Below are 27,720 nucleotides of genomic sequence, written 5' to 3' on the forward strand. Positions count from 1 at the left end.
ATCCACCAATCTGCTGACTGAGAGGCTGAGATTAACAGCAGACTTGGACTCACACATGGGTAAAGGGTTTGCTTAGCAAGACAGTGTGGTGTTCCCTGTATCTGAAAGTGAAGATTCTTTTAGTCCTTGTACTCTTGTGAGTCTTAGATGCTGACTGATGGCCAGAGGTGGCGGCTGGACTCTTTCGTGACATCTTCTTTTCGGGTGTCATTGGCAAGACTGTGTGTCTAATGCTGACATGCTCAGGAGAGTAGGGATGGGAAGGGTCAGCTGCTTGATACAGGAATGGCAGCCAATTTTGGCCAATAGACTTTGGGGTTTTACAGTGTGTGTCACCTTAGAGTTGTTCTGATAATGAGTGCCTTGGGCTTTTTGTTGCCTAAGTATCAAAATGGACATTGAAATCCTTGGATTTTAAAATAGTACCATAATGAATTTTAAAATTTGGTCATCATGTCAACCACATTTGGAATTGCAGGCATTTTCAATGCTTTATTTCCAGCTAGAATTGTTCCTCAGGACAAACTCACATATATTCTTTAAAAAATCTAAATTATCTTTGTAAGATTTAAAAATGGGGCACTTGTGCCCAAATATTCCTTATATAATTAATGTTTTATTTCCTCTAAGAGAGCAGATGTCTGTAGAAATACAGATGTGAGTTCAAGCGTTGGAGCAGTTTTCTGGTGATGTGAATGTGTCAGAGTAGATGAAAGGGAAATCCTGAAATAATAATTCACTCATGGACTCTCTTTCTATTTTTACTCTTTTATGAATCATGCATAGGTAGACATCCTGCAGTGAATCCAAAGCTTCATCTCTCATGTATGATAAACCTATGTAAATAAACCGCTCTCCTCCTGCACCCCGATTTTTGTTGACGAGGTCAAACTGAAAGGCAGCGGAGCAGATTGGGGGGTAAAAAAGCTGCACACAATGTTTGCCCCCGAGGTGAGTCAGCCGCTCACTAAAGCAGTGCCCGCCATCGCGCATCACTTCCCATCTAGGTTATGGGTACGGTTTAGTGTGTACATGTGTCACACACACTGAAGCTTGGCAGGCAAGTACTCAAAGAGATAGATGTCAACGTTTTGACCTCAAAGAGGGCCAGATGACTTCTGACATTGCTCACTACGTTTATACAGCAGGAGAGAGAAAGCCTACATTTACATTATCTGTATTTCTAAGGGGGTTTGAACTAACATTTATGGGGATTATGAAAGTAAAATCAACCATCAGTGACCCAAATATTGCTAGAATTGGGGCAAAAAAAAAAAAAAAATCAGTAAAGGTCATCTGTGTTGTGTTAATGTACAGGAATGCACAACATTGTTTTTCTGCAAAAATCAGATGTATTCCATCCATTTGTTTGCTGATTTCAAGTTCAAATATGTATAAGTGCATGCTTTATTTCCCCTGTTTGCACCTAAGGTTGTCTTGGTTTACTTTTGAATACATGTTTTAAAATGATACGATCTCTGTTGTTTTAATGACTGATGGTATTGAAGAGAACCAAAGCTGAAAAACAAACTGCGGATATTCAGTTTTTTTTAAACCAAGAGCTGCTGCAAACAACGCAGTGGTAGATTCAGCTGATCATGAGTAATATTTAAGATAGAATACCTTAAGAACGGGTCAGTGAAGATGTTGTCAGTGCATCTGTGCAATTTGTACCGTGTGCAGAAATTTGCTTGCAGTCTTTCATTCTTTAAAACAAGGTTGAATCAAATATTGGGTGCCTGGGACTTCTATTTTTATTACTCTGGTATCAAAGCAGATACTTATATTGTTTCTTTTTTTCTGGAATTGCATCAATGTTTGACATTCTGGTGTTGCAACAACCCTAATCATCCACCTATCAATCTTTCCTCTTGTAGAATCACTGTTTCAATGCCTGCTCCTATTTTAAAAGGCAACCGGCAGATGCAAGACATAAAATGCAGAGTTCAAAGTTTAGACTTTCATTAGGCATTAAAAGACACTATCTTAAATCATGCAATATAACTTGTTATGTAATATTTATGAAGCTGCCTATTGCTTCCAGGGATAGATTAGAACCCACTAGCATTTGTATTTTATCACCCTTCCAAGGTGATCTATGCCTCCAGTATTGGATATTAGTTTCTTGGTAATCCTTTTCTTCTGAACTTTTAGTTGATTTGTCCTGATGTGACCTCTAGAGGAAATGTCTGACTCTAACCTTTGTTTCTCTCCTCCTCTCATAGATACAAACTGTTTCCTAACTGCGTCCCCACCTTTGGTTTCCGTCACATCCTCTCTCTGACGGACAAAGTCGACCGTTTCAACGAGGAGGTGCAGAAGCAGATGGTGTCCCGCAACCGGGACGCACCTGAGGGCGGGTTTGACGCCATCCTACAGGCTGCTGTTTGTAAGGTAATGAGACTATCTCGGGCTTCAGTTCTTCCACTGTTGACCTATTTTTCCTTTAAATAAACACTTTTTAGCTGAATTTAGCAGCACATTTGGTTCATATTGTGGTGAAGGCTGTGAAAATACCAAAATGCCCCAGCGACACGCATGTGTCCTATTTGCATGTTAATTAAAAGCACCAGAGGGGGTTTGGATGGACAGGATGTACTGTCTGCTGCAGCTGGTTAAACACGAGGACGAGTCACTCTGAGGCCGAGTCGTTTCCCTGTCAGTTTAATTGTTTTCTACAGGAAGAGAGTGACTCCCTCACTGACTCCTGCCTTGTAATTTAGCAGAGCTGCACTGTTCCAAACACCCACTGGAGGCTGGGCTGGGTCTGCTCCAAAGCCTGATAGATCTTTTTTTTCTAATGAACTGAATGAAAGTCAGGCCACCAATGTGAAGGCTATCACATGAATATGGGTTTTAATAAATGAATCAAATTAAATTGTTTTTCCTTAAAAGGAAAACAATGGATTTAAAAGGAGGAAGATCAGAGGGACAGCTGGTTGTCTGCATTTGTAAATCTTACCTAACTCAGATTTTATATAGCAGTTTTTTTTCAGGAGCTGTTTGAACATCCCAACCGTCTTATGAAGTAGGCACACAGGACATCTAACTATAGCCTGACAAGAGAAAACACTGCATACTGCTCTTGTTCTTCATCACCACTTAGAAAAAAACACAATGTTCTGACCCCTCTGGTCAAACACACTTATGATAGGTCCAGAGGGACTGAAATGTTGTGGTACTGTCTAATTCATGGTGATGCTGAGCTATAGAAAGGTGTAGGATTTTCTTTTATTTCATGCTAAAGTTTCCAGATATGGTAGAATACACAAAGACAAATAAATGACTGTATACTAGTTGCTTTTTTGAAGCTTTTACAAAATAACATGACATATATGCAATCTGTGTGGGGGGGAGCTCTACAGTTAATTTTACCTCTGGGTTGACATCCTGAACAGACTGGAAAAAATCAACATTGGGTTAATTTTTTTTTTTTCTGTGAAATGTACAGTATTATGCCTTGGAGGCATATTTGTGCCAAAAACTGAGGCTGAAGTAAGGCGTAGATGTGGCCTGCCTGAGGGCAACATCAGGCAGGAAGGAAGATTGACAGAACTGGGATGTCCTTGCATATTATTGGGGCATGGGAAAATAACCTGTTGAAAAAAATAACAAAGGCAGTGTCTCCCAACCATTTTCCCTTTAGTTTTCCATCACAAGTTTGGTCATGCCGGGCTATGGTGAGCAGTGCCCAGAATGGGCTTGTTCTGGAGCACGGCCCAGGTGCGCCCGTTTCCAAAGGTGCTGCGGGGACATCAAAGTGGTTTGTCATTATTGGGGGTGCCTTACAGACATGTTCACCAAACTTTGAAATACCCTGGGACAACAGCATGAACAGGCATGATGTGAGTGGACAGCTACACCAAACAGTGAAACAGTGCGTCTTCATCTTCCTGCGGAACAAAACAGCACTTACTGAAGCACAGCTATTTAATGCCATTGACTCAGAACGCAGCGTCATCAGCTATCGACGCACCCTCAAATGGGTAGCTCTGTTGCATTGGAAAAGCAAAGGCCCTGCCGTCCTGGGCTGCCGCGCCGACTCAAACCAAGTAATAATAATAATAATGATAACTTTATTTATATAGCACCTTTCGAAAAACTGTTACGAGGTGCTGTGCATCATAAAATCAAATAAAACGCACTCCAATTAAAAAACAACATAATAAGGTAAAATTAAATGAAGAACATTAAAAACATTGAGCACAGGAGCACAGTTTTAGCAGCATGAGATTAAATCTGTCAGACAAAAAGAAATTAAACAGGAAATTATAAATCGGTGACAGAGTCTAAACAGATAATCAAACAATAAAACTATTAGCACAATACACGGGGGGGGGGGTTAAACTATTAAGACAGATTTACTATAAAAAAGCCTGTCTGTAAAAGTAGGTTTTAAGGAGTGATTTAAAGAGAGCAAGGAATTAGCCAGCCTCAGTTCCTCAGGTAGGGAGTTCCATAGTTGTGGAGCTCTTACAGAAAATGCCGTGTAGTCCGTGTAATGCTTTAACAGTAATAAGTAAAAGTTTAAAATCAGTCCTATACTTGACCGGTAGCCAGTGGAGAGAAGCAAGAATGGGGGTGATATGGTCTTGTCTCTTGGGGTTTGTTAAAAGTCTGGTTGCTGAGTTTTGAATGAGTTGGAGTCAAGAAATAGATTTTTGGGAGATTCCAGAATAAAGTGAGTTGCAGTAGTCGAGACGTGAAGAAATCAGAGCATGGATAACTTTTTCAAGGTCTGGATAGGGGAGAAAAATTTTTATTTTTGTAATGTTTCAGATCTGGAGAAAGTAGGATTGAGTGACTTTGGTTATTTGAGTGTCAAAATTAAGCTCTGAGTCAAAGAATACACCCAAATTGTGGACGGTGGGTTTCAAATTTTCTGAGAGGAATTTTTTGAGAGGTTGTTGAGATTGTTCTTCAGGGTGGTGGTGAGAGAGGGGGCCCAAATAACAGGACTTCTGATTTCGATTGATTGAGCTGAAAGGAGTTTTATGACATCCAACATTCAATGTCTGAGAGACAGGCCATAACGTGAGACAATTCATTTGGTTGGCTACCGGTCAGGGGAACATATAGTTGTGTGTCGTCAGCATAAAAATTATATTTGATGTTATAATTCTGAATAAGTAGAGCCAAGCTGCTCGGTGTAAAGGAAAATCCCCTGTCGTGAATCCTTAGTGCCCTTCATGCCTAAAACTTAAGCAGGGCTGTATTTTTTGTCATTAAAAGTTAATCCAGTTAAATGCAGTATAGTTTTTAGTTTTATTACTTTTAGTCATCAATTTTATTTCTTTCAGGTCTTTAAGTTATTCTTAGGGTTAGTTTGTTGTGAGAGTACAGTTCTTTGTAAACTTTACAAATAAACTTTTTTGCTCATAATTGCACTCCAAAGACATCATAAACCCTTTCAAGCTTGTTTATTAGATTTTGCCTTTATTTGAAAGGACAGTTGAAGAGAGACAGAAAACATGCATGGGGAGGGTGAGTGGGGAAATAAATGCTACAAACATTCGCCCGGATCGAATTTGATCCTCGTGAATTGAGTGGGCCCTTCTTTTGGTTAGCAAAACCTGGCTGAAGAAAGGCAAAGGTTCTGATCATGACACAGAGGAATAAAACCACACTGAACATGCCTTAACGTGCAGACCAGGAAGGGTCAAGAGACAAAAACTTCATTTTATCACCTGTGCTTATGTATCTCGGTTCAGCGATGGATTGTGCAGTACTGCAGACATCTGAGGTGGGATTGTTTGTCAGGAGAACTGCATCACTCATGATGTTTATTTATGAATCAGCCACCAAGGGGGTTGGATGGATCAGTGGTTAAATGACTGACTGACTATGCTACTGGAGATTGGGGGTTTGAATCCCGGTCAGGGCACCATCAGTATCCAGTGTGGGCCCTTGTACAAGTTCCTTAATGCCATGAACACCTGTCAGTCTCTAACGTACGTTGTGGATAGAAGCGTCTGCAAAATGACATTGTGGACATTGTGGATGTTGTTAAATTCACTTGTAAGTTATTCAACTTTCATGCCATTTAATCACATCAACCTTGGTGAGCATAAGCCTTTAAAGTGGATCTAGATTTTGTTAAGGAAAATAAGAATATGAGGAATCATTGCAACATATTGCTTAGAATTTAAGCAGCAACTCAGGCTGCAAATGGCAATGAGAAACTGTCAACATAGAAGTCCAGTTTTTGCAAAGGCTTGGAATGTAGTTTTAAATGTCTAAAAGCCCCAAGCGTCTATATGCTTAAATTCACTCCCTTAATTCCAAGATTATGATTAAATTTCTGTTTTTTCTTTTTTTCAAGGTTTTTATTTTTTTATATGGCTTTCTTGAGGAAACAAACTCCTACACATTGCCAAAATTGCACAGTTATGTTGACAAGGAATCCATTTGTGCAATTTAGTTAGTGTGCAGAAGTTTGCTTGCAGGTTTTGAAGGATTCATTCCTCTCCAGCTCACCTATTTGCTGAAATAAATGTAATTTTTCTGGGTGTTTTGATCAATAAATCAAAGCAGATTATGTTCTTTTAAAACGGGCTGTGTTGAAAAAATATGTAAGTATCAGAAACTTGATTAATCTTAATTTCATGAAGCAATTTTCTAAACACATTACAGAGTGCTGAAAACAAATAACACAGGCAAGCAAGACATAAAACTCACAACAACAGAGCAATTAAAATCAGACTTACTAACAATAGGATGGTCATTGAAGTCACCAGAAGCTCTTTGATAGAATGCTTGAAGAGGAGATTGAATACATCTTTTAGCCATGCCAATGAGTTAAACACAGTTTATATCTCTAAAGTGTAATTGCCTCCTGTTTCCATGTTTTGCCCTCACGCCAGGAAACAGTTTTTACTTTATGTCATCTCTGAGTCATGCAAAGCTTCAGCCTTCTCACACAACATCTCCTCTGTTCAGCCAAACTTCACCCTACTGTGTAACCTTAGGACAGAGGCTTCTGATAGAAACATCCAGCACCCCACTGTGTACTGTTAAAACAAAATAACGAACAAAAGAAGGTCAGAATCCCTCTGCTCACTGCTAGAAATGCTGTGTTTCTTTAGCACTGTGCATTAGTCAGCACTCTGTCAGCGCTCACTTTGGCATTCCTGTTGTTTCCTGTTGATAAAGACAGGACTGCGCCTGCAGCACTAAACTCAGCCTGTTGGTACTCTCACTGTTTGGGTGTTTGGATCTGTAGTTGTAGGGGTTTGGAGAAACCAGTCATGAAGAAGTTCTAAAAAATTAATTCTGTTTGCACTTTTCTAAATAAATCTTTACCATGACCCTAGAAATAACTCAAATGCACACCTAAGAAGAAATAAACTGGTCCTAATCTTCTGTATTCAACAAACAGACGGAGATTGGATGGAGGAAGGAGGCGTACCACCTGCTGGTGTTCGCCACCGATGATGTTCCTCACCTCGCTTTGGACGGCCGACTCGGAGGCCTCGTCAAGCCACACGATGGGATGTGTCACCTAAACACACAGAACGAGTACAGCGCCTCCACAGAGATGGTAAGAAGAGCAGCACTTTTCTGATGTCTAGCTCACTTACAAATCTCTGTTCCTGGCAACAAAGAAGACCCACCCAGCCTCATTTTTCTAAACTAGTAGACTATCATAGCTGCATGTGTGAACATAAATACACAATTTTTGTCACCTGAACTCATAATGTTAATATCACCTGACCGGTGCAGCAGCTGTGGTACATAGTAGAGTAGGGCAATTATTCATCACAGTGCATCACGTTAAGTTATGTCCTCTTTTTCCTGTGTTTCTGCTCATGGGTACTTTCTCATCAGTAAAGACAAGCAGTCAGACACTTCAGTCTGGGCAATTTCATTACATAAAAAACTAGGTTCTGTCACTGCACAACCGTCTGCATCACGATGCATTGTTGCTCTGCTTTTTCCGCTCTTTAGAGCCTTCATAACTTTACTCCAGGTCCATGTGTGCTGCTGTCACAGGCCTATCTTCCTCTCACATCTCCCTACATGTGAATTAATTCCCTGTAAAACCGAAAAAAAAATCACTAAATAAATGCATTCTGTACAAATGTAGAGAGTTTCTTAACAGAAGTGTTAAACCAGTATTTAGCGCAAATGAAAAGTGAAACCATTTTTTTGTCTGTGGCATATTCTACTATACAGATCTGTGGGTGCATGTAGGCTCTCAATCATCCAGGTCATGGTTATCCATTTCATTGTCAAGAGGGCAACTGGACTTGATTGAGGTTCTTGATGACGTTTTGCCTCTCCTTCAGTGTCTGTGGCCAGAGCTAGAACTTATGGCTTCTGTTGACCGTCACGTACTAATGATCTGGGTGGTCAGCTGAGAGTCATTTACAGCAGAGTCACCGGGGTCACCTCAGAGTTGTCAGTAGAGTTGTTGGCCTGGTTTCACCTGAGGGCGTGTCCTCCTGGGCCTCTTCAGGTTTGCTATGGCTGCATGATGTTGGGTCCTGTGATCCAGCGTAAGAAGTGTGCTTTGGATTGCTGTCCAAAGGAATACATTCCCTATGTAGGGGATAAGAAGTGTATTAGTCCACCACCTCTATTATCTATCTTCCTATCTGTGGACATTCTTGTCTCCTAAAACAGGGAAAATAAAATGTGAAATGAAGCCCAAGAGCGCACTGATCTGATCATGCAGTTTTAACTTCCTTGCAAAGTAAGATGACAGCTGGAATCTCCTGTAGCACACATTGTAGGTGCTTTCCTTTACAGAATCCAGCCGCGAATGGACGTTGGAATTTCCTTTGTTTACTTACAGATAACTCAGAGATTCATCTGATACCTTAAAGCCCACTCCTTCTTTTGAATAAAAAGGGTTTTATGATCATACACTAGTCCGTCTGGCTTTATATGGCTCCTCTCCAACTCTGCACTCGGGGTTTGAAGGGATTTTATATCAAGTATTTAAACTAAATCCATCCTAAACAAACTCAGCTGAGGAGAATGAGTATTTTTGAGCAACTTGTTCTTATTAATAGCAACACCATGTGGAGGTAATTGCAGAGGGGAGGGTCAGTACTTAAGTCAACACCTGGAGGCAGCCAGTAAAACCACAGCATGACTGTGGACTTGTAACTACATGGCACTAAAGCATGCAGAGCCACAAATGACAGAAATATTTGACTTTGGCCTACATTTTCAACCAAACCACCATCAGTAGTTTTAGTGTGAGAGAACACTGCAAAACTCCAATCTGAGCAAACACATTAGATAAATTATTAGTCAAACATCTCCAAGTTCTATTCTCCTGAAAAGTCAAGTTAACATGGTATTTCAAGATATCCAGGCAGAAAAAAAGCTCATCTTAAGACTATTTTTTTTGCTGTATTGGCCTTATTTTTCATGTCTTTAAAATAAGGTATTTCTCATGATTTGCCAGCTAAATGTGGCTTTCATTAAATTTAATCTGGTATTTTTGACTCATAATTGGACAAATGTACTTGCGTATACACTGATTTTTGCAGTGACTGTCAATTAGGAACCAAAATTTAATCCAGTTACACAAAGAAAGCCTTTTACATGTCTAAAATAATCAGTTTCAGAAGATAACAGAAGGCCACTGGTATAAAAACTGATAAAAATCATCTGGATGGCATGAGTTTTTAATTAGAATTGAAAATGTTTTCACTTGTTTCTCATTGTTTTGTTTTTTTTCTCTGAATCAGAATTTCAGATGAGTCTGGATAGCCATGTTTACTGTTAAATAGCTGAAGTAGGAAAATCTGCTGTGGAACAAAGGAATTGCTACTTTCTGCCAAAAATCTTTTGGTGACAGTGCTCTTGCAGTGCTGTAAAAAATTCTCAGCAAAAGTCACATTTTTAGGGTGCAAAAAAACTGTGTTAAACACGTCTTTACTCCAGGTTAGTTCTGATTTTAATATTTTTGTCTTTAAAAAAAGAATAACTTTTGACAAATGCAGTCATTTTCTTCAAATATGAGCCCCATTTCCAGGCATAACAGTGGTTAAAATAATGTAAGAAAATTTTTTTTTATTTAATATCCTGAAGCTAATCTTTTGTCCTTCCATGACCCAAACTTGATGCAGGATTCCTTTCTCTCTTTTGGGGACACATTGCTCTACTGTGTGGGTTTTAGCAGACACAAAACACCTGACCTTTATTTTCCACCGTCCATTTGAAATTGTGGAGAATTGCATCTAAAGAAAACATCCACAACCTCTCATGTAATGTGAAATGCCCTTGCTGTCTTTCTTTCTAATACTGGAATGTGATGAGGATGAGCTCTTTAGTCTACGTTCAGACTGCAGCTCCAAGTGATAGATACTAGATTTTATTTTTGACTCATCTGTTTTCAATAAAGTGTGTATACAACACCAGTGCATGCAAACACAAGAATCTGCACTAAGTTCCCTGGGGGGCTTGAATCAGAGTTTCAGAGTTAATATTTGTGTTTTATGATCCTGATAAAGTTGATCCTGAATCAAGTCAAATTATTGGGGTTCATAGTCGGTGCTGGAAATGAGGGATGTGTTTAAACATGATGGTATTTTAGATGTAATCACCTCTTTTGCAACCAATCAAATTTTTTAACTTTTTAAAAAATCATGTGCTTTGAATTGATTCAGTCTCCATTATTTTAATGATTGTCTGGATTGAAAAAGCACAAAAACTTGATACATCTACAGATCCTTGGTTGTAGTTCTAACCAGAAGAGAAAAATAGAGAGCAGGTTGGCAAAGACTGATGTTTGGAAGCCCTTTGGGTGAGTTACAAAAATGCAAAAGTTGCTCTGATGTCTCAACAGAGAGCAGAAGAGTGTCAGCAGAAGTTACTGTCTAAATTGCATAAAAAACACTGTCAGTATCAGAAGGAGAATTGTGGACACCCACATGTCATCCAGACATGTGGATGTCCAGTTTTACAGTTTATAGGCAAAATACTAATATATTTAAACTTCTGACTTTGAAGAAGGTTATACTAATTCTCTCTGTCATTATTCTGCAATTGAGCAAATAGAAACAATTTTGGAAATAATTCTAGTCTCAACTGTATCAGTATAATTGGATTTTTTTTAAATAATCGCGATGAGCTTTAAAATCACTTTCAGAATAGGGTCCATAAAAGCAGCATGGTTTTGAGTACAACTGATGATTCCCAAAGTCTGGCTCCATTTTGTTGGTGCAAATACAAACCTACTATTTGCTAAACTTCTTCCTGGAATTTCTAAGCTCCTAAACAACTCCTGTCTCTTTAAAATCCACTGTATCCATGCAGCTTGGGCTCATGTCATCCTCTGAGCTGAAGGGTAGAAGTAGAAGTAAGAAGAGTGTCATTGTAAGCGTCTTAATGATAGTGAAAACATCTATAGTAGCAGGATGGACTTCCTTGTCTGCTTGAGCATAAACTAATGTCAACACAATAGGTTGCCATGGTCGTCTCCTCTTCTTTCTTCTTCTTGGTGGATTTGCAAACTAAGTTTTTGCATATTGCCTCTTACTGCATGGAACAAACACAAGTGTGCTCAGGCTCAGATCTACTGTGAAATTGCTATAAATTTCTGGTATTGTGGTGACCCTCTTCCATGTCTAGATCCCATCCCTTCTGGCTTTGACTCTGCTGAAGCAGAGACTTTATGTCCCAGGAAGCCATGATTAAAACTCCACTCTGTTTCTCTTCATCCTTATCACCACATTTGAGGGAATTTTCTCTCGTCCACTGCTCGTTAACTCGAGAATTATACTGTAAATGCTGGTTGAAGTGGTCTGTCCTCCTGTTTCCAGTGAGCTACGTGAGATATCCTTGTGTCTGTTTTTCTGTTCATAACTAAAGGCTTTATTTAAAAATCCCAAAGTTTAAAAAAATATTCTAAACAATCATGAGGACTTGTAGTAGCTTCAAGAAAAATAAACCCAGTTGTATGGAGGTGTCAGAGGACCAGCAGAGTGTCTACAGTGTAAACACAACACCAGGGTCAGAATAATATCAACATATGTTAGAGCCTTTTTGAACATACACACTGAGCTGCATGTGTGGACTTAAACAGCTGCATTTTTCACCCCAAGTTTAACCAAACTTCTGCACAAAGTCAGGGTGGGTTGGTGTGAGATGGGGGGCATGCTGTGCTTAAACTTGGACAACAGTGTAAATGGTTTAGAAAATGCATTGCTTCTTTCCATGTGTCTCTACAGGACTACCCATCACTGGCTCTTCTGGGAGAGAAACTGGCAGAGAACAACATATTCCTGATCTTTGCAGTGACAAAACGCCTCTATGTCATTTATAAGGTAGTGTTTTTGGCTGCTTTTCCTTCACATAATGTCTGTTAATATTCAGGAAACTAACACTGTCTTATGTCATCCACTCTGAAGAATTTTACAGCCCTCATACCTGGAACTACAGTTGAAATCCTGGACCAGGACTCAAAGAACGTGATCCAGCTGATCGTCAATGCTTACAACGTGAGTCCAGAGGGGTCTGAGTCTGCGTGTGGTTTCCTGTTTGTGAGAGAGAGAGAGTAATGACACAGAGGGATTTGAGGAGATAAGATGAGGAGGAGGAAAACAGAGGCAGATTCTTTCATGTCTTCCCACCGCTGTGACACATTTAATGAGCCTCCAGCTGACAGGGGTGGCTACACACAGCCTGGATTTCTCATTTTGGCGGAGACGTGGGGGGTCAGAGCGATTTTTACGGCTGACTTTGTAGCAAATTGGCGTCTTCTCACGAATAGTTCTCACAGGGATGGAAATGTTGATCAGTTAGTTTATCAGTTAGTTTATTAAAGAAAAGTTATAAAATACCATAAAATCTGGATTCTAAATCACAGTGGTAGTGTCTGGCCCTCTTCCAGAGGGAAGAGGTTTCAACTGTCTTCTAAATCAGGGGTTCTCAAACTTTTCAGCCTGTGACCTCTGTAGTAAAGGTGGTTGAGCACAGCCATGAACACTGAAGAATAGTCATGTGCAGACAAGGGTGTCCATAAGGGGGGGATGAAGGGGAGAGCTTTCTGGGGTCCAGCCAAACTGGGGGCCCTTGGAGTCAGCAAAATCCTGGTTAACATAATGTTAAGCTGTGATATCTGTATTCAAAGCAAGTATCCTTTTGTTATTAATTTATGCTGTAGAATAAAGCCATCTTAAAAATATAAATCTCTTTTCTTAAAAACAGAATTAAAATGGGTGAAAATGGCAACACAGGCGTAAAAGTGGCCGAAATTGGCGGAAAAGGTGGTGAAATGGGATTAAAACGTAGCAGAAAGTGTTTGGGTTGGTTCAAAGTGGCAAAAATGGGTAAAAGAGGCAAAATTAGGCAGAAATTGCACAAAATTGATGGAGAGTGGCAAATAATAGTCGTAAAAAAAGGTGGGAAAAGTGGTTAAAAAGTGGCACTAATAAATACTTATCATTAGATCCCAATTATAGCTTGATACACTTTTAGCACCAAAATGAAACAACTGTTAGCGAGGATGCTAGCACCAATGCTGCTGATAAAACACATATGCATTAATATTGTCAATAAATCACAACAGGGGTGGGCCCATTCACTGGGTTTTTTAGGTTCCCAGTCAAATCTGTTGGCAGACCTCTGTGCAGACTTACTTTTTATGGATTTTTAAGCATTACGTTGATTTCAGCATAAGTCTCTCCAAATGACCATGTTTTTATTTCACATGTAACTAATTGTACATAAAAATGGCTAAAATGTTAAGTTTAAAATCATTTAACATTATTTATAGTGGGCTGCACAGCGGTCCAGGGGCTAGTGCTGTTGCCTCACAGCAAGAAATCCCTTGGTTTGCTTCCCAGTCAGGGTCTTTCTGTGAGCAACTTTGCATGTTCTCCCCCCTGCATGCGTTGGTTTTCTGCGGGTGCTCCCACCACCAAAAACTTGCTCAATAGGTTAATTGATGACTCTAAAATTGGCCGTATGTGTGAGTGTGCCTGGTTGTCTGTCTGTCTATGTAAGCCCTGCGATTGACTGGCAACCAGACCTGGGTGTACCCTGCCTGTTGCCCAATGACAGCTTGGATAGTCTCCAGCCCCATGCGACACCCAACGGGATAAGCGATATTATTCTTAGTTTTTTTTTAGGCATCTGAAGACCCCCTCTCAGTGTCTTGCAACCCCCAAGGGGGGGTCTACATGCAGTTAAAATGATCATTTTTACTACATTCAACAGTAACAACATATAGTTTCTGTGCAGCTTGTAGCTCTCTTACTGTCTGTTTTCTAGCTGTGATACTTTAGTTGAGCTCCCAGGCTGTGTTGATAGTTGTGAAGTACAGACCCACAGCCCATGATTTTCCCTGCCAAAGTCCTCTGGTCAGTTATTATCTCTAAGGGGTCTCCAAAAGGTTTATTCACTGAACACAGTATACAAACATTTCCTTAACATGCAGGGTTATGATCTATTGAGGTAGAAAACCTGTTAAAAACTGGTGTCAGCACCTGTCTCATCTGTGTCTCTGTGTATCTTAGTAAAAAGTTAGCTATGAAGTTGCTGCTTATTCTACACAGTGAATGGAGGCAAATTTTGAAACCGCTTCAGGTTCTGTGTGTGGTGTTGACAACTGCACTTGCAGTCACAATGGTACATTTAAACTGGTATGTTGGTCATTTTGGTTTATAGGTTGTTAAGCAGGGCATGGGGAACAGCTGTAAAGAATGAATGGGAATGAATGAATGTTTGAAAGGTGCTTATATAAATAAATTTTGATTGAATAAAGGAAAGTCAGTACATTGAAGTTTTAGGTGGACCTACATGCTGCGGTTATCATCAGAAAGTTTCTACATACATCAGATGTGATCCATACACTTTACATCTCAGACTACAGTTATTTTGGTCATTCATGATGCCACCATGTCAGACTATGCAACAAAATTCTTGTCCCAGCTTAGCTGACAGCCAAGTTGCACTATAAGAGTGATCCTGCCTGCTCATCGCATGTTGACTAGGGATAAGTACCAAAATCCATTACCAACTTGGCACTGGTGCCAACACGTCTCTGTCTGTTGTCATTTTTCCATAAGCTTCTCAAACTTTTTGCCCTAATTTGTCACTACGTTCAGGGCTAAATAACTAGACAGATGGCACAGCCCGAAACTTTCATCTTGTCAGTGCTTCTCTATGCAGAAATCACTTCCTGCCCCTCAAATGGATTTCTGTGGGTGACATGTCATTATCTGCATTGAACCTATGCGATGCAGTCAACTTTTAGATGAAAAAATAGATACAAATTATAAATTGATATTACAACAAGCATTCTGGTCCAGAGAGCTGCCATTCATCAGATATTTTCTCTGTTCCCTTCCATTTTCTGTAAACAGTGCAGCATTCCTGTCCCTAATCTTTTTTAAAAATATATTAACCAAAGTTACACAGCAAAGGTTGTTTTTGGGGCTGCTTGATGTGATCTATCTGGGCTGAGCTCTCAGCTGAATCTGTGTGGTTTTTCCTAAAAAAGACCATTTTATTTATTAACTGGCCAACATGAAGTCAACCTTTCCCTCAGTGTTTTTCTGTGTGGGCGTTCAGATTTTTCCTCTGGTTGTTGCCGGAGGAGCTGTGTCTTGTTTGGGCCCTGTGGCTGCATATTCTCCACGACAGAATCTCATGTCAAACGCAGACTTTGACATGCTGAGTGTGTGGGAGGGAGCCTGAATGAACTTCTTTGACTCACTGCCTTATTAACATTCCAGCTGCCACGTTATATCCACCACTTGTCGGCTTTGCCAAAACACTGTGAGGTTTGACTGTGGAGCTGAGTGATTTTTTTTTTTTAATTCCAGTTTGAGCATGGCACAAGGTTGCTGCTCGCTGTGATCATTTAAAGGGTCAGAAAAGAGTAAGAGTGGGGGAATGAGGGTGAACTAATCCATGTGCAGAAATCCTGATTTCTTCTTGGCACAGGTTGTCCCAGTAAACATGCAATAAAGACATCGATTTGTCAGGCATATGTTTCACAGAGGCCAACACAGCTGGCATTGCAAACAACCTGGGTGTTTCACATTCACACATGTACGACCTGCATCCATGCACCGTGCTTGTGGTTTTGCTTAAATTAACTATAAAAATGTGCTTAACCGAGGCAGTACGCTCCCAGTATTTCACTCTTTTCCCAGAAATACAAACCTGAAATGACTCGCTGTAGTGGTTTTAGATTAGGTGATGTGGGCCAAAAATCAAATCTTCATATCTTTTAGCTGAATTGTGATACCTAATATGCAGTACATTCTGAGAGTATTCAGACCCCCTTTACTTTTTTCAGTTTTGCTTTGTTGCAGCCTGATGCTACAGTAGTTTAAAATAATTTTTATCCTCATTAATATACATTGAGTACCCCATCATATTGAAGTAAAAATAGAATTTTAGATTTTTTTTGCAAATTTATATTAAAATACGGAAATATCACATTGACATAAATATTCAGACCCTTTGCAAAACATTGTAACCTCCTGTTTCTCTGGATTATTGCACTCCCTGAAAAGTCGAAGCATCCAGCTTGACTAACCCATGGAGCATCTTCTCCACCAAGTAAAACGGTATATCCATTTTGCAATGCAATGGTCAAATAAAAATTATGCAAATTTTCCTGACTGAAATGTTTCTGTTGGAGGCTCCAGTTTCAGCACCCTGAAAAAGTCTTCTTTGCACAAAGATTGCTGAAAATCCCCTGAAAGGATTTATTGTTCTGTGCAGTCAGAGTTGCGTACTGTATCTGTTTGAAAACCTTGAGCTGCAAACATGTCCTGATAAACTCGTGTTTTCTGCAGAACATCCGCTCTAAAGTGGAGCTGTCGGTGTGGGATCACCCAGAGGACATCAGTCTTTCCTTCACCGCCACCTGCCAGGATGGAAAGCCGCTACCCGGCCTCAGGAAGTGTGCCGACCTGAAGATCGGGGAAACAGTGAGTCCCTGTCCACGCTCCACTTTCCCTGTGTAAATGTTTTATGCAGCTTCTTGGCTCTGAAGAAGCATTCAGTGTTTTCTCCGAGGGGTTATGAAAACTTAATCAGGGGCTTTTAAGGGGAGTCCTGATATTTTTAAACCTGGGCTGTACTTTTACATCTTTTAGGATTTCAAAGTTGCATAAAATCTTGGAATTGCTGAGTGAATTTCTTTAGTTGGCCAATGCTAAAGGATTTTAAAGGCTGCAATGTTATCTTGTTTATTTTTTGCCCCTGAGAGGCTCAGATTTTATGCTTTTCCTCCTTTTAAACATTAACAGCTAGAAATATCTAGATACATTTTTGGGCAGATATTCTCAGTGTGATGGGGAATATAATGGTTACAGCAACAGAATGTTATCAAGGAGGCTGACAGCAAAATTTCAAAATAAAGTCAAACAACAGTTTTTAGATAGTCAGAATGACTGTTTGAGCCCGTCAGTGGTAACAAGCACATGAAGCTATTATGTAGTGTTGGAATGGAAAAACAGCAGCAGTTTGTGCTTGTAAGATAAACTATTAACTCACTTTATGAGCTTTTGTCTGTTATTCTCCTCTGACTTTTGATGTAAATTATGCCTCTGTGTGCAAACACACTGGTTTGGGTCATCATAAGTACTAACAAATACATTAATACCATCATCTAAAGGTATTTTTGCATCAAGTTTACATACTGAGTGCAATGCATTTGGTCTTTGGACAAAATCAGGACACATCACAGTTAAAACCCTCCTGCCTGTTCTGCCAGGGATCAATATTTTCGCAGGCCATCCAGAGCGGCATTTTTAGCTGAATTGAGGCCACATGGGAGTGGAAAAAACAAGTTGAGAGGTTGCAGATTCATGATTTTGGGTGTTGTGACATCCATGTGTGCTGGAGGAAATATTTGTTTATTTTTCCAAGACAGAATTATTTGAGGTTTGAGCTTTAATTGCATACGATCCTTTGCAGTATTTGAGGCCTGTTTCCCCAATCATCATTGAAAAGTGTTTAAATAGCATAAATTATAATATTTTGTGGTGTAGGATCTGTAAATAACACTGAGGATGTAGTGATTATGTGTCGTGCTCTGTAACTGTTCAGCTTTTAAGAGGTTTCTCATGCTATTTTTTTTTTTTGCACGCAGGGATGTGTTGCCATAGAAACACAGTCTTTTGCCAAAATGATGAGCAGCTGTGGTTGAAAATGTATCCATGTGTTTCAGCACAGCACCTTTATTCTTCAGGTTTAGACGGAACAAACCATGTGGGATGAAGGAGGCACAAATGCTTCTTTTTGAGGGTTTAACACAAGGTTTGGTAGCATGTTTCTGCTGTTTTTTTTTTTTGTTTTTTTTTTTAATTTTCACCAGGTTTATCTCTTTACAATCAGAGATCTGTTCAAAGACAGAACTGGCCATCCATAGAAGCAACACATGATTTCACCAGCCATTTGATGTCATCACTAAAGCTGAGAAATTAATGGAATTTTAGATTAAATTGCAGTATTTTCCTACTACAATTTTCAAACCAGAGAAGTTACAATATTTCTTTGACCTGAAATTTTTCAAAATACCAATTAAATCCTTTTTTGCAGCAAAGATGTGACCTCCAATTATGACATATATCAGCTGTTTCAGGATCTGCTTATGAAGCACACTGCCGAGCAAATCATTCCCTTTCTAGTCATCTTTGCAATGCCACTGCCTGCGCTTCAGTCTCCAGCTCACCCCAGAAGCGCAAGCCCACTCTGAATTGCTGAAGATGTGTGCCAGGTATACTTTCAATGCCAGCCACTGCCAAACTAACCTTGCAAGCAGATGGATACGCCTGTTTCCGTGTGACGTAAGCAAGCAGCAACAAAAGGCTGGTGCAATTATGGTGGAAGAGATTAGCTTGGATGCTGCTAAAGCATCAGTTTTGTCAGAACTTGATGACATTTCTTTGTTAAAGGAAGAACAAAGAACAGCATTGAGTTGTTTTCTTTTCAAAAATGACACAAGTCATGTGCTGACATGTCTTCAGTTGCCATGGATCACGTTATGCCGTTCTCTATGGAGTTTACTCCTCGGTAGTGGCTACATCATGTTTTTGGTTGCTCTGATTGGCCCGTAAAAATGTGACAGGCAGAACGTTCATCCAATCGCCCTCCAAGTTTTTTTTTTTTTTCAAAGCCTCTGCTCTTTCCCAAACGCTGGCTATGAGCTGTTTACCAGATGGATGTTTTTCAAACATCCATCTGGCAGGTCAGGTTACTGTCAAACCACATCAATCCACATACAGTTCCAATTAAAATTATTCAACCCTCATTGCAAATCAGGTTTATTGTGAAAATTTACAGACTTTCAGCTGTTTGCAATGAACAAATCAAATAAAAGGAATTGAAATAGCTAAACACAACTTAGGCTTCAACTGGTTTCCCTAAATCCAACTGAAAATGCAACTTAAAATGACTTCTCCAAAAGTATTCAACCTCTTTATGGTAGGCATCTTTAGTACTTAGTAGAGCACCTTTTTGCTTCTATGATCTGCTGAAAAGAAGATATATAGCCCGACACCAGCTTCTGGCAGCGTTCCTGAGAAATCTTATCCCATTCCTGATGTGTAATGGCCTCCAGTACAGTAATATTCTTGGGTCTGCATGCTGCAACTGCTTTCTTCAAATCTCACCAGAGATTTTCTATGGGGTTCAAGGAGGCGACTGTGATGGCCACTGGAGAATCTTCCAGGACTTTTTCTGCACCCAAGCTTTGGTGAAATTTGAGGTGTGCTTGGGATCATTGTCCTGTTGGAAGGTCCAGTGATGCCCAAGCTTCAGTTTCCTCACAGATGGCATGACATTTCCTCCTAGGATTTCCTGATACTTCAATGAATCCATCTTGCCTTCCACACACTGCAGGTTTCCAGTGCCACTGAAACCTCAGTCCCTGTTGACACAAAGTTTTGCTGGAGGTCTTTTGCAGTCAGTTGAAGGTTTTTCGGCCTGCCTTCTCAGGTATCTGGTTGCAGGTAGTGTAACGACTGTTCCTGTAACTCTGAACTTATGAATTATGCTACCATCGGGGTCTCTAGGAACATTCAGTGCCTTTGCTATCTTTTGTATCCTGTTCCATGTTTGTAAAGGGCAAAGATCTCCTCTCTTAACTTTTGGGACCATTCTTTTGACTTTTCCATATTTCCAACATGTAGTCAAACATAACACTCAACAAATCCATCAAGTGGATTTGAATATTTGAGCTTTTGTAAGGGATTCTGTTAAGAAGTTGAATAACTTTGAGCCTGGAGAAGTCATTATGAGTTGAAGTTTTAGGTTTTAGTTAGATTTGGACAAACCACTTGAAGCATTCATTGTGATGAGCTATTTTGATATCTTTTGTATGATTTATTTATTGCAAACATTAGAAAGTCTTTAAATTTTCACACTGAACCTGATTTGCAATGGGGGTTGAATAATTTTGATTGCAATTGTAGAGCAGATTGCACATTTTTCCAGCTGTTTGGATCAAAGTACCCGGTCAACTTCAAAATACAGTACAATTCACAGACTCTTAATCGTGAATCTCCACTAAATCAAAAGCACGTCTCATCCTGTGGCACAAGCAAAAGGTCAACAGGGGGTTAGTGCACTCTTAGAAGAATATTGTGGAAAACTTAGAATATGGCTTCATTTGGTAACAAGCAATTGAATTAAGTTAATTCAACTCAAGTTAAGTTGCAAGAAGGTAACTTGAGTTGCAACTTGTTAACTTGAGTTGAATTTAATTGCTTGTTACAACTTTTTCTTGTTTTTCCACTATTTTTTTCTGTTTTTTTGCAGTGTGGGCCTTTAACTTCATAAACCATGGAAGCAAGAGAATCACAGAATCATGTTGAAATGAATGCCATTTCATCTACAGGAAGGAAAAATATTCCAATTGAACTTGAAGTTCTTCTGTGATCTTTGGATATTTGAATGCGCCATTGCAGCTCTCATTAGCACATTATACAGCACATTAAAATCATAACTTAATATTTGAAGTTCTTATATTCTTATGTACTTTTTGATGTAAGTGATCGTGATAAAAAGAGAAATTGTATTGTTTTATTCCACAAGTTCCTTGTATTATGAACATCTCCCATCCTAAATAAGCAGCACTGACTCAGAAATGAGACACTGAGTTATCTTTAATTGCTTTAGCCTCAAAGTGGTTTCAGATGTTATTTAAAACAGTTAAAGTATTTTGGTCTTTTCAAAAAAGCATGAATTCATAATAAGATCAAATGTAGGTCATCTCCTGCAGCCTGAATCCCCCTGCAGAGCTCATGGAGATATTCAGAGTCAGAGCCAGCATCTAAAGAAAGTGAGCTGGGACTTGGCAGCATGAACCAAATGCAGTGTGATCTTTGAATCCTAACACCGACTTCCTGTCAGATGAAATCAAACTGAGATGACAAGGGAGTGGAGGATTTATTTAGTCCTCCGTTGTAACTACAGAGACAGTCCTGGCATCTTTTGAAGAGAGGAATCCTCAAGAATGAAAGTCACAATGACACAGCCAGTTTCTGTGAGAGGGTCACTCCAGGACACAAAGTTTGTCCCTCTGTTTCTCCGTACCTTGGACGATGTCATTGTTCTCCTCAGACATGCAGATTTATGCTCCCTATTTCATATACTCATGAATCCTATTTTTGTAGTGTCCAAAAGAAGGAAACGTTTAGCATATCATCTCAGCTCTGTTGGCAGCGATTGGTCATTCCTCTGGGATATTTTTTCTCCTCTCAGCGCGAGTCAAACAGAGGATACAGCTTTGTGAAGTCTCACTCCTGTCCTGGTGGTAAAATTGTTTCTGCTGGCTGACCTTTTGCCTCACAGTCATTAAGACTGAGGAAGAGCTCTCTACTTATGACAGTGTCTGATAAGACATAGATCAGTGAGTCAGGCAGGAGTTTCTGGCACTGGTACCTCTAAAGAAGTATTTATACCCTACACCTGAAATGCATCTGCTTGTGGGCAGGTGTGTAGTGGCTTGATGGTTAGCAAGGTTCCTGGTTTGAATCCAGGTCAGGACAGGAGCCTTTCTGTGCAAAATTTACATGCTCTGCCTGTGCATGTACAAGTCTTGCTTCCTTCCCAGACCAAAGATGTGCTTGTTAGGCTGATTGGTGATGCTAAATTGCCCATAGATGTGAGTATGAGCCTTGCCTGTTTGTCAACTCTGCGATTGACAGTGGACTAATCTAAAGTCGCGTCTCTTGCCCAGTGGGAGCTGGAATAGGCTCCGTCCCATGCAACCCCAAACAGGACAAGGGATGTACTGTAGATGATGGATGTATTGATGTGCTTATGTTATTTAGCAACACCGTTGTTGTAGTAGGTTAGTAGGTCTACCAGCTGTAGAGACAGTAGAACTCACAAATGGCTCAGTGAACAAGTCAAAAGTAATTTGCACTTTGTGGTATCAAATAATTCACTTTTTAAACTGAGCAACATGGTTTATGCCATACAATGCACTGCGGAATGCAAGGACTTGTATACTGGGGAAACAAGACCTATCTAGTCAGGACTCAGCTGTTCATTTACATCTAGAGGACGTGAAATTGCCGATCGCTGGCAGGCCCACCCCCAGATTTGACTGGGCCTTGACAAACCCAGAGAAAGGGCCCTCCCCAATTCTGATTTATTAATGATATCAATGTATGTCTGCTGGATAGGTGTCATTGGTGCTAGCATCCTGGCTAACAGTTACCTCATTTTGTAGGTGAAGGGAGTGTAAGGCCATTATGGGGTTCTGATCAGGAAATTCTTTATTTTTGCTACTTTTTAACCACTTTTAACACCCATTTTTCCAGTTTTATTTGCCACTTTCCATTGGTTTTTGCTAAATATTTGCTCATTTTTGCCACTTTACTCCAAGTTTGCCACATTTTAACCCCTTTTCATCACTCTTTCTGCCCATTTCACCTCTTTAAACTGATTTTTGCTACGTTTAAATACCATTTCACCATCTTTTAACCAACCATTGCCTCTTTTAAACTAGGTTTTTTTTTTTTTGGCCACTTTTTTCAATAACCATTTCTACAGTGGTTTAGCATTTTTTTTCCACTTTTAAACTCTTCCTATCACTTGTTCTGCCCAGTGTTGACCACTTTTAACCTTAAGAAAATGGGGTTTACAATTTTAAGGAGGCTATATACCACACCATAAATAGATATAAAGAATATTTGTTTCTTTTATGGTTATCACAGCTGAACTTTACGGCGGACCATAGTTTTACAGACCTCCAAAGACCCCCAGTTTGGCTGGGCTCCCAGAAAGCTCTCCCCCTTTGTCCCCCCTTATGGTAGTTGTTGATTGTTGGGCTGAATGTCATCAAAGGCTCGATTATCGGATGGTTTTTAAGATTGTTTTACCAGATTATCCTGTAATGTGTGGTGATTTGAGAGTGACTTTTTCCATCTCTGACCTGATCAAAAGATCTCTGGCTCAAGACCATAAATTTTAAACATGGTCAATATTTACCACCAAAAATCCTGTTGTGTGTGGTGAGCAGCAAGGACAGCTTGGCAGAGCACTGAACGGAGAAATAGCCAATCAGGAAGGAAGCTGACTGAAGAAGGAAGTACAAAATCACAGCTATGACAACAATATTAAACAGGCTTAAAGTCAGAAAGGAGTAGAAACTAACAACATGTACTGTAACACAGACCGCAGACAAACTGGCAAGGGAGGGAGCTGGACCAAAATGTTATCCTAATGGACTTAGCATGTAGCTAACAGCTAGCCACAGTAGCTTCAGTAACAAGAGTTGGCCTTTTTTTAAGAAACAAGCCTTGGATTCTTTTTGTCAAGAATCCTGATGATGCTTTACTCTAGATCACAAGGCCCAACATCATACATCCTCAGCTCAACAACTCTGCCAACACCTCTCAGTTGACCACACAGATCATTAGAATGCAAGCGCTAAAACAATAAATGTAAAAAAAGTATCTAAACATAAACATTACTGAGTCATTTTGTACATACACTCCTGCACATTTTTCAATGTATAACCGCGTTAAACACTGTATTTAAGTAATCTCATCTTATAAACACACTGGGAAGAATTGTGTCATATTGTCAATATGGAACTAAAAAATTGTTTTTAAATACAAAATAATTTAATTTTAATCATGCAATTAATCATGGTTAACTGTCAAAATTCATTGATTAATTGCAGTTTTAGAGATTAATACTGACAGCCCTAGTTTGGTGCGTTCTTGGTTGTTGTCTGTGGACAAAAGCAGGGGTCGGCTGAAGCAGGATGTTCATACATCTTAATAGCTTCGAGTTTTGCACAGACCTCTCTCTGGTGGTCACTTTGTATTCTGTACAGAAGCTCAATTAAGATTTGTATTGAGTCCTCCATCCATTGAGGAAACTTGCAAGGGGGCGGCTTCATACATGCAGACCCACAGTGAGCTCCAGCGTGGTGGAATTCTTTCTCCAAACCCCCCTCTGCTCTCCCCTCGGCTGCTTTCTCTTCCTGGTTTTGGGATGGGAAAGGGCGATGGAGGAGCTGAGGCAGAATAAAACCAGTGAATAGACAGGGGGGCTCTGGGGTGATCGGCCTTGCTCTTGTCTTTTATCCTCGGCTGTGAAAGGAGACAGAGGGTGCCAAGCTTCACGGCCTTTCTCTGAGGAGGACACGGCCCGGTCCTTGTCCCAGGTGTCAGTCATCGAGCCGTCGAGCTGTCGAGCCTGATGCTGCATCTCAATGAAGAAACACAAAAGTGGTCAGGAGGAGGCCTGTGAAACTGCTGAGCATGAATGAAGAGAGCTGGCAGAGTCAGAAATGTTAGCTGGAGTGTGCATAGTTATACGCATATTAATGAAAGAAAGTGTGCGCTCACCTTCAGACAGTTTCATGTCCAAACAAGCCAGAAACATTTAAATTGAGTTGTTTTGTTTGACCTTCTCTGCTTAATTAAATTTTTGGAAGTCATAAAAATTGTATCACTCAAAAAGATTGCTCTATAAAGATTCTATTTTATCCCTACCACAGTTTCTTTGGTTTAAACTATCCTTAATCTTTACTTACTGTGTGTTAGTTTTATAAAACATAGACAAACATTTATCTGATTCTCTAATTGTCCAATTTCTCTCAAAATTAAGCTTAGATCTGACCTTTTCTCATGCAGTTGAACTTCAGTGCATATCCTAATTCTTCCTTCCCCCAACTGTCCTACATTACTATCACTACGACTTCCTCTGCGCATTTTTACTTTCCACAACCTCATGTTTGTCTTAACGTGGTCATATGATTGGGAGCCTCCTCGAGACTCACATTTACAGTAAATTTAATTGAGTCCCTTATTAACTCGTTAGACTTCCCAAACGTAGGGGGAGACCCCATGCAGCATGTGACGTAGGCGCTTCCTGTGTCCTGAATGAGCTCGTGTTGTGTGCAGGACAAGAGGACAAATGGTCAAAATTTGTCCAATGTAACCCAACACTGAGATCCAACAGTTGCAGCAGGTTCTTTGGTAGTTTTAAAGTCAGGGTTGGGTGTTAATCTCAGATGTTTTCAAGATGACCAGCTTCTCCAGACAAGAGATATTGCTCTCATTTTTGTATCTGAAGTAGCTTGTAGACTAGCATTAAAAAGAGGAAGTCTTTGCAGAGATATACCGTGCTTAACAAATTTATTAGACCACCTGTCATATTTGTCTCAAAGACCATTCAGCATCATGAAGTGCTTTAATGTGGACTCTTTCATTTTCAGTGAGCTCTCCACATTTTACCATTTTGAACAGGAATGAGGGATTTCAAACTGAATTCAACCAAATTTGAGCTGGCTCACTGGGCTTCTCTGAGAAGTCAGAAATTAATCAAGCATAACATTCAACCACTAAAACTATTTTTTCTATTCAGGAATGCAAGTAAATAACTATAATTTGACATATTCATCAAGAAATATTAATGTGCTTGACTATTTTTTCAGTTTTTTTGTAAATCAGTAAATTTTAAAATTCATGGATAACAATAATAATTATATATTTTAGCATTAAAAATATCATTTGGGTTAAAGAGCTTCTACATGTTGGTGTATTAACCATTGCAGAAACATAAAAAATGATTTTGGTAATTACCAATGCTGTTAAATTAGGGCAGATGTGGTATAAACCTTACTTTGGTTAGGGTTAGGGTGGTCTAATAAATTTGTTAAGCACTGTATATCAGTTACCATTCCCATCTCCGCAGGCTACACCAGAAGGCTTAACATAGTTGTTTAGGCACAAGAGGCTGTTATCTTCAGAGAGCACCCCATTGTTCAATTTGATTTGATTTAGTTTATTTGATTCATATGCCAAAGAAACTACAAGAATCCAACAAAACAACCACAGCAAACAAGAATCATCAAAAATACATTCCAGATAAGCTTCCAAAAGCTTTTGGGGAGGGTGCACTGACATGAAACAAGTAGCAATTAAATACAAAATGCTCCTCCATCTGTTTTTCTTTAGTACCACTTACTTTTCCAGCCTTTTTGCCCTGTCCCTACCTTTTTTAGATGTGTTGATGCCATGAAATTCAAAATGAGCTGTTTTTTTTACTGAAAAAATAAAAGGGCTCACTTTCAAAATCTGATATGTTGTTTATGTTCTATTGTGAATAAAATACAGGTTTATGAGAGTTGACAATCATTACATCTGGGTTTTTTCTACATTTTCCATAGTGTCTCAATTTTTTGGGTTTGGGGTTGTACATTGACATCTAAGATGTCATGGATGATTACTAGTTCTTTGTTTTGAGTAGTGTTTGTGTCCTCTGCAGGTAAATAGTGAGAGACCTGTCCTTAAATGAAAGGTTATGGTGCAATGTCTCCTGTCAGAAGTAAAAGAAAAAAATAATGCAGGGCCTTTTTTTCTGATATCATTCAGCCCTGTTAGTAGATCATTTAGATCACTTGTGTCTTCCACATCAAGGCTGAAGTTTTCAAACTTCACATCAGGAGTTATTGCACAGGTTGCAGCATATTTGCTCACCACCTGGGTAATTGTCTTCTCAAGTTGCAGAAGCTTGCAGGGATGCTGCTTACCAAGTATCTTCAGCTCCAAACATGCATGCGTTTTTGCCAAGAACAGCAGATGCTGCATTGGAGAAATATTTACTTTTGGTGCAAGACTTCAGTTTGTCCTCTGGGGGTCAAGTTATTCTGGTCAGAGCTTCAAAGAAGAAAATATTTTAAACAAAACAAATTCAGCCTTTCCCTGTTCTTCCTAGAGATTTTGTAACGTCTGTTGGCATGCTAAAATGGTAATCTAACACGGCTGTGAATGTGGCACATAAACGTCACAGTCATTGTTTTATTTCAGATCCAAATCTGACGAGAAACAGAGCCCCACCAGGAGAACATGTGCTTTTCTTTTTAGCACTTTGCCATCATCTTGTACATGGTGTTTAAGTGAAAATGTGCAGTAATGCAGCAGCTTATGATCCTGATTGATGTCAGGGCCACATCAAAGAAAAATCCGGAGCTGTACATTAAGCAGACAGGGCTCAGGACGCTGACTGTGGCTGGGTACAAATGAGGAAAATACCAGAAGAGCATGCTCATGCTGGAGCACAACCAGACAGGGTTGGGTTTCTCTTCCTTCCTCAGAGCAATCAGAAGGGTGTAGGTCAGCTGTCATGTCCCACTTTGTTTCTGTGGAGGGAAAGCTGTTAACCCATTGGTGTAAACACCAACACGAGGTCATGTGTAGTTCATGTTTACATGTTTACAGGCTGAAGCTGCCAACCGTTTGTTAGAAGGCTCAGATGTAAAGATAGGCA

At 39.7% G+C, this 27,720-nt stretch overlaps 1 protein-coding gene across 1 annotated transcript in view; it reads left to right on the plus strand.

Annotated features, from left to right (window-relative positions):
- itgb5 (integrin, beta 5) overlaps positions 1–27,720 on the plus strand; it is an 84,544-nt gene that overhangs the window by 4,991 nt on the left and 51,833 nt on the right. Inside the window, exons 5-9 of the mRNA XM_041806225.1 lie at positions 2,226–2,394; positions 7,379–7,540; positions 12,189–12,284; positions 12,369–12,458; positions 16,773–16,907. Of these exons, the coding sequence (XP_041662159.1) occupies positions 2,226–2,394; positions 7,379–7,540; positions 12,189–12,284; positions 12,369–12,458; positions 16,773–16,907 (652 nt within the window). The remainder of the gene's footprint in view (positions 1–2,225; positions 2,395–7,378; positions 7,541–12,188; positions 12,285–12,368; positions 12,459–16,772; positions 16,908–27,720) is intronic.

Source organism: Cheilinus undulatus, linkage group 15, assembly GCF_018320785.1.
Source record: "Cheilinus undulatus linkage group 15, ASM1832078v1, whole genome shotgun sequence".
In the NCBI taxonomy this organism is placed as follows: domain Eukaryota; kingdom Metazoa; phylum Chordata; class Actinopteri; order Labriformes; family Labridae; genus Cheilinus; species Cheilinus undulatus.